Source organism: Mus caroli, chromosome 1 (genome assembly GCF_900094665.2).
Source record: "Mus caroli chromosome 1, CAROLI_EIJ_v1.1, whole genome shotgun sequence".
Taxonomy (NCBI): domain Eukaryota; kingdom Metazoa; phylum Chordata; class Mammalia; order Rodentia; family Muridae; genus Mus; species Mus caroli.
The window spans coordinates 99,640,547-99,648,327 of NC_034570.1; the positions used below are offsets into that span (position 1 = coordinate 99,640,547).

Below are 7,781 nucleotides of genomic sequence, written 5' to 3' on the forward strand. Positions count from 1 at the left end.
AGGGTTACTGGAATTACAACGCCCTTCCAGGAGCAGCTGCTCAGCAAGGATGACTAACCACACCCTTTTTAAATACTGAAGCTGGATCCAGTCGTCAGTGTTTCTCTTGTTCTTTTGATGAACTGGTAGAGCCAGTTGGGATGTGCCAGGGTTGGCAAAAATGGAATTTGGAGGTGCAGTTTCCTATCAAGCTTTCCCTACTTTGCAAATAGTTTTCCAGAACTTCACGGTGCTGTTGACTATTCACGAAGTATTTAACACAGTGTCTAGTACATGGTAGACTCAATAATTATTTATTGAATACATTCTGATTGGAGTCTTAATTAATGGACACAATATTTGGGATCATATGTGGTTTTGTGTGTGTGTGTCTGTCTGCCTGCAAGTTTGAAGTTGCCTGTCCAGATGTTCTTTTTTCTTCTTTTTTCTAGTTTATGCCTAGCATAATAATGTTTGTTTATCTTCTTACTTGCATTTGGCACTACAAAATAATACAACCAGAAACTAGAGCTTCTTATTCTAAATGGCTTGTCAGGACCCAACACTGTTGGTCTGTGGTAAATAAAGTGTGCTTTCACTGATGTCTTCATTAGACTACATAAACAAGTGGTGCCAAACCTTGTCTGAGCATCCATCCTAATCACCATAGGTGATTAAAAATTCTGAAGCTGGCTCTCACTACAGAGAGGCTGACTCTGGGTTCAGGCTGGGATGTAGGTATTTTTCTCAAGTCCCTCAGCCGAGTGTGTTGTATTTCTAAGGTGCTGCTGCTCTAACACTTTTTGTCTTCCTGGGGCCTCCCTTTTATCATTTAAGGATGAAGGGCCTCTTTTGGGTTCCTCCCCTGCCTCATGGGCTATAATTCCCTTGACCTGACCATTACAGTTTTACCCTTTAGTAATTTGAACCTCTGCTTTCAATCTTGTTTCGTTCTCTGAATGATTTGAATGTCTTTATGCTTGGTTTCCAGGCAGAATTTCTGAGGGATCTTGAAGTTACTTTCCGGTGTACTTGAAGTACATGTTAAAGTTGAAAACGCAGTTGCTGATAACTTTAACTCCATAGCTTCATCACCACACACACACACACACACACACACACACACACAAATAAAAGGAATTAAGCTCTTAGTTTTCTCATAAACCTTGCCTGCTATTTTTATTAGGGAAACTGTTGTTGAGAAACCAGAGGCTGTTTCACTGGAAAGGCAAACTGTAATGACTAGGGAGAGGCAGAGAGCACTCACTATAAATTAAAGACCTCAGCTACTCACTCTACATAGCTTCCTAGTCTCTGTCCAGCCACTGCTGTCTCTTCAGAGCCAGGTAAGTTCTTTCTCAGATCCAGTTTGAGTCCTCTGCTTTGAGAATATGGCTGTTGTGGATTTGAAATAAATATATATTTTTTGTGCATAGACTGTTCTTGAGGTTATTTTATTTCAGTGCCCAAATGTTCATGGCAATTTATCTTGTCTGATAATGAGTTAAATCCTTTTATTTATGAGTAAGGAATCCCTATAATGAACCGAAGTGGAACCTCTAACAGCAGATGCAGGATGGTGGACTTCATAACAAGGATGAGACCTAAAGTGTGAGGGCTGTTGAGAGCTTTATGTATCTTACTCATTTTGATTTTTTTCTTAAAAAAACCTTTATGAAATAAATGCTGAAGAAAACATAAAGCATATCCATTCTCTACTTGTTTATTTGGTTGATATTAATGGTTCTTAGAAATTTATTTTTTTTTGTGATTTTAATAACAGTAAGATTAGCTCACTGAAAAAAATGCAAAACAAATTTTTAAAAACTGTAAGAAAGGACAACCCTTAACATAACCCATGAGGATGGATACTCCACCACCCTTTAGGAGAAAATTCAGACCATATTAAATTTTTGTGGGGTTAGGAATCAGGGATTAGGGATCTAACATGTTCTCCTATATTGGACTATATTTGGATGTCTTGAGAAATGAAAAGTTTCAGATAAGAATACAACTGTTGTATTATAATGAGTCTGGATTGGAGAATACTGCTTGAATGTAAGGCCTGTGGGGATTCCCATGCTTTCAGAATCCTGCCTTCCCACAAGCTGGGCAGCTGGATAAGCTACACTTGTGAAGGACAAAGGGTGGGTCTGCTCAGGAGGGGAGGGGATGCAGATTCTGACTACAGGTAAACCAGAGGAGAAAACCATTAAAGCATTACCATACCTCCCTGGGAAAGAAGAACTGATAACCACTGGATGAAACTAGGTTATGCTTCTTATGCTGACCTACATCTTCTATTATGGGAGCAGGACAGGGAGTGGGCAGTAGTTCTGAGGGTCAGGAATCACAGTGTTCTGGATAAATGAAGAAAAGAATAACTCGAGCATAAGGCAGCCCAGTCCAGAAGTGGTGTTGATTGTTATTGCTGTTCTAGATTACTTGGAAACCATCATGGAGTCACTAGGCACTGCAACCACACAGTTCCTGTTTGATGTTTTCAAAGAACTGAATAAAACAAATGATGGCAACGTCTTCTTTTCCCCTGTGGGCATCTCAACAGCCATTGGCATGATCATCCTGGGGACCCGAGGAGTCACTGCTTCTGAGTTACAGAAGGTGGGGAGCTTCCTTTCCTTCCAGAAGGAGGCTTGGTTTTGAGATTTAACCCTCTAGCATTGCCTTGAAAATGTGTGCAACTTGACCTGCTGATGAATGTGGAGTAATTTCAAGTCTGTCAGGGAAGGCCTCTTCCCTGTCCAGGTTCCATTTGCTCCTTGATGCTTGGCATTTCTTTAAGTAGTGGTATGATAAACAGCCTTTTTAAAAGCCATTATTCCATAGTTAAAGAGGATATGAAAGCCCAAGGTAACTGTGATTACTTATGGAATTTCTATTTGGCCTAAATGACATATCAAAGATGAAGACCCAAAGGAGCCCATTACTAGGCTCCTCTGAAGATATCAGGGGGCAACATAGACATTTCTCTGGCTTTTCAAGGAGATGATGTTTCCTGTATACCACTGAAAACACATGAATATCAGCCTTCCCTTGACCATGTGAAATTTCTGTCTATTTTGACAATAATAACAATATTTTCTCTCTGCTAGGTACTTTACTCTGAACAAGGCACAGGAAGCTCGAGAATTAAGTCTGAAGAAGAAGAGGTAGGGCATGTGTGTTAAACACCTTCCAGTGTGATTGATTACCTTTCAGGTGTAAGAGAAGGAGTAGGAAAAGTGTGGAAGTGGCTAGTGTTGCTTACATCACACTCTCAAGTAGTAGTCACTGAAGACAAATCATATTTATAGGCATATTAGTTTATTTTTTGCTGCTATAACAAAGTCCTAGAGGCTAAAAGTTTTATAAATAAGAGCTTGCTCAAAAGCTCCTGGTTTGGGGGTTGAAAGTCCCAGATTGGGTGGCTTTTTACCTGTTTGGTTTTGTAGAGAGTCTTCTGAAGTGCACTAATATAACGGAATGAAATCTGGTGGCACACAGAAGGGACTGAGCTTGTGGCTGGTCTTGCTTTATGAAATCTACTCTCAGAGAGCTAACTTCTTCTGGGAGACTTTCATTACCCTTTCTGAGGGCAGTGTCTTGGGTGACCTAATCACCAAGTCCCTTAAATGTTTCCCTCTCTTGACACCAATTATACCTAGTGTAGGCTTTTAGAACAGGAACTCAGGGGAGAAAGACCACCTCCAACCACAGCATTTGGACTGCACAAAACTAAATTTCCAATAAGAAGAAATCAAAACATCCAGCAGTCACTATGAATACTGACACACTGAAAAGTTATTACAGCTTTGGAGTTACAGAGAATTGGGTCAAGTTCTGGCTTGGGCTTGTCAGGACTATGAGACTTTCGCAAGTAATTCACTTTCTTTAATCCTCTGTGACATTTCCAATAGAATCATCTAGATAATGCATTTAATTCACCCAGTAATGCTAATTTGAATTAATTATTGCTAAATAGAATTAATTTTTTGCCCCTCCTGTTAGTATTTCCTTAAATACTATCAGCACAGGACCATTGGTCTTCTTCCAGATCTAGTGCTCTGGTATCTCTCACTTGGTCTTACCAAATACAGGGTGGAGATAAGGCCCATTAAGTCAGAGTTTTAGTATCAGGGGTGAGCAGAGCCCTCAGAAGGGCACACTGGGTCCAACAGTAATCATAGCCCAGTGCCTTTCATAAAGCAATTCTCTGAACCTCTTGTTCAAAGATCTGTTAGTTTCACAATCCCACAATGCTGGGTTGTCTGGAAGGCTCAGTTTCAGTTGTGGACTTCTTTCTCGGGACTGTTTAACTGAGTTAGGTCAGGTAGCTGCTCCCCTGTGAGATCAACTGTGATATGCAGTGGCTTCCAGTGTACTTCCCTTTCTTAGCATAGGAGTGCCTGCAGAATCTTCCCGAGGATTAGACAAGGCATCTGACCTAGGACAGACGCCCTGCTTCTGGGTGAAGAGCTTCAGAACTGTCTGGAAGTTGACTTACAGCTTTAGGCAGCTCTAACCTGCACTCTTTCACCATGAGCCAGATCTGTCCCTTCCTCAGGAGATTTTGGGAGCTGAGGCTAGACAATTCAATCTCTTTATTAATAGATGTGGAAATAGATGAGTAAGGTCCAGTGGCAGCCCTTGGTGTGTACCATCTGATTATCACATGAATTCAGAGTCTTCTGAATCTTTCTGTTACAAAGTGATGTTGAACTCTCAAGATTAGCTAGGAAGGTAGAAGCAGTCATGCAATGAGTACCTCGCCTAGTGTGAGAAATCAGAGATTACCAATCCCTGGTACACTGCCCTACAAACCTTCTCTTTTGAAAGGACAGGCTCTATTCTCCTGAGTTAGGAATTCAATAGCCCAATGCACTTCTTATTTTGTTACATATGATAGCTTTTGTCATCATTTTTGCAGTGTGGTTATTTTGGGCCAACACTGTAGAGCTAGTTTGCTCACTTTTACAGGTGCTTTTTATTTATTTATTTATTTATTTATTTATTTATTTATTTATTTATTTTTGTGTTAATAGGCCTTTCTTCTTCCCTCCCTCCCTCCCTCCCTCCCTCTCTCCCTCCCTCCCTCCCTCCCTCCCTCCCTCCCTTTCCTCTTTTCTATTACAAATATTGTATAAATTATCCTACACGAGTCTCTTGGTATGCCTGGATTGTGGATGGTATCTAGTCAAGTGAGAGCACTTGACATGCATCTGGTTTGAATTAAGATGTGCTAAAAGTATAAACTACTCACAGGATTTCAGGAGTTTAATATAAAATATTCATATAGAAATCATTAATTCAGCTGGCAGTGGTGGCGCACGCCTTTAATCCCAGCACTTGGGAGGCAGAGGCAGGTGGATTTCTGAGTTCGAGGCCAGCCTGGTCTACAGGGTGAGTTCCAGGACAGCCAGGGCTACACAGAGAAACCCTGTCTTGAAAAAAACAAAAAAACAACCAAAAAAGGGAAAAGAAATCATTAATTCTATGTGCTGTGTGTTGAAACATAGGTCTATGGGATCTATGAGCATATAATTTATTTATCTTATATTTATATACAAAAATGAAATTCTGGACATTTTGGATTAGATGAAATATTTTAAAGTTAATCTCTTTACTTCTAGTTGTTTCAAAACAGATTTATTGAACTATAATTAATGTATCCTGAAATCTATCTATTTCTGTTGTATAATTCAGTGGTTCTTAGTAAGATTCCACAATTGTGTGGCTATCACAATCACATTTAGAATACTTTGTCACTCAAAATGAGATCTTCATAGTCACCAGCAATGATCCCTGTCTCCCTTTGTTACAAAAATTGTGGATGAATTTCTGTAATTCAGAAACACTCCTAATTTACTGGGTAGTGTAATCACGGGTTTTGCAACCAGTGCTCCAGTTCCTTAATAATTACTCAGAGGCTTATTTATTTATGAATAAATGCCCAGTCTGTAAGCTTTGGCTTGTTCCCTGACTAGCTTGCAACTTATATAGCCCATTTAAACCATTCTATTTCTGCCACAAGACTTGTCACCTTTCCTCAGTTTCATGTGTCCAGCTTCCTCAGAGTCCCAGGCAAATCTCCTCCCACTGAGTAGAAAGACTAGAGTTCCAGGATTTCTAGCAGAACATCCAGCTTCTATGTCCTGCCTTTTGCTGATAGACGATCAGCATTTTATTGACAGGTGATGCTTCCACAGTGCACAAGAGGTTATCGCTACAGGTTAGAATTTGGATTAATTTGCCCTTGGCTTTTTTCTCTTTTTTTTAATGTGACTTAGGTTTGTATTTACTTAGAGAGTTTCTTATTAAAGAGTAGTTTTGATTCCTATCTCATTTTTATAGTCAGAACATTTAACCTCATAGCAGTCTGTTATTTGAAACTGATAATCACCAAACATCTACCATATGCAACACTTTATTCTTTACATCGTTTATGTGCATTCTTCCCTTTATGGTACAAAAAGACAGCTTTCCTTTTCTTAGATCTTGCATTTGCAGTATAGATTTTTATGCTTAATTTTTTTCTACCAAATAAAAAAGCATCTTATGAACTACAGGATTCTATATTTTCTGTATATTTATTGTATCAAGACAGTTTAAGCTTTTATATAGTTTCTTATCATCTTTTCATTTTAAGTTGAAAAGCTCCATTGGGTACTTTTCAATCAGGCCTCTCACTTTTTTTTTTTTTTTAACTAGGAAAGTCTTAATTTCCACTTTGCTTTTACTTTTTCATTTTTTATTGGTTATTTTATTTATTTACACTTCAAATGTTATCCTCCTATTTCCCCTCCACAAGTCCTCTATCCCCTACCCTTCCCCCTGCCTCTATGAGGGTGCTCCCCACTTGCCTACCCACTCCTGCCTCAGCACCCTAGAATTCTCATAACCTGGGTCATTGAGCCTCCACAGGATCAAGGGCCTCCCATCCAGTGATGCCCAACAAGGCAGTTCTCTGCTACATATGCAGCTGGAAACATGGGTCTCACCATGTGTACTCTTTGGTTGATGGTTTAGTCCCTATGACCTTTGGGGAGTCTGGTTGGTTGATATTGTTGTTCTTCCTATGGGGTTGCAAACTGTTACGCTTCTACAGTCCTTGCCCTAACTTCTCCATTGGGGTCCCCACACTCGGTTCAATGTTTGGCTGCGTGCATCTGCCTCTGTATTGGTCAGGCTCTGGCAGAGCCTCTCAGGGGACAGCTATACCAGGCTGCTATCAGTAAGCACTTCTTGGCATCAGCAACAGTGTCTGGGTTTGGTGTCTGCAGATGGGATGGATCCATAGGTGGGACAGTCTCTGGATGACCTATCCTTCAGTCTCTGCTCCACTCTTTGTCCCTGCATTTCCTTTTGACAGAAGGAATTCTAGATTAATATTTTTGAGGTGGGTGGATTGTCCCTTCCCTCAGCTGTGGGCCAGGCCTATCCACTGGATATGGTCTCTACAGGTTCTTTCTCCCCCTTTTTGTGTATTTCTGCTAATGTCCTCCCTGTTGGGTCCTGGGAGCCTCATGGGTCACTGCAGCTGGGACTTTCTTTTTTTTTTTAATTTATATTTTTATTAGGTATTTTCCTCCTTTACATTTTCAATGCTATCCCAAAAGTCCCCCATACCCACACCCCCAATCCCCTACCCACCCACTCCCCCTTTTTGGCCCCGGGTTCCCCTGTACTGGGGCATATAAAGTTTGCAAGTACAATGGGCCTCTCTTTGCAGTGATGGCCGACTAGGCCATCTTTTGATACATATGCAGCTAGAGACAAGAGCTCCGGGGTACTGGTTAGTTCAT

At 40.5% G+C, this 7,781-nt stretch overlaps 1 protein-coding gene across 2 annotated transcripts in view; it reads left to right on the forward strand.

The window, feature by feature from the left end:
- Window positions 1-1,285: 1,285 nt before the first annotated feature.
- Window positions 1,286-7,781, forward strand: part of Serpinb13 (serpin family B member 13) — a 22,096-nt gene continuing 15,600 nt past the window's right edge. The window contains exons 1-3 of one of the 2 annotated variants that reach the window (XM_021174489.1): window positions 1,286-1,325; window positions 2,420-2,601; window positions 3,093-3,149. In XM_021174489.1, coding sequence (XP_021030148.1) covers window positions 2,437-2,601; window positions 3,093-3,149 — 222 coding nt within the window. In that variant the 5' untranslated portion in view covers window positions 1,286-1,325; window positions 2,420-2,436. Of the gene's footprint in view, window positions 1,326-2,419; window positions 2,602-3,092; window positions 3,159-7,781 lie in introns of those variants that run through there. The other variant, XM_021174487.1, reaches the window with a different exon arrangement.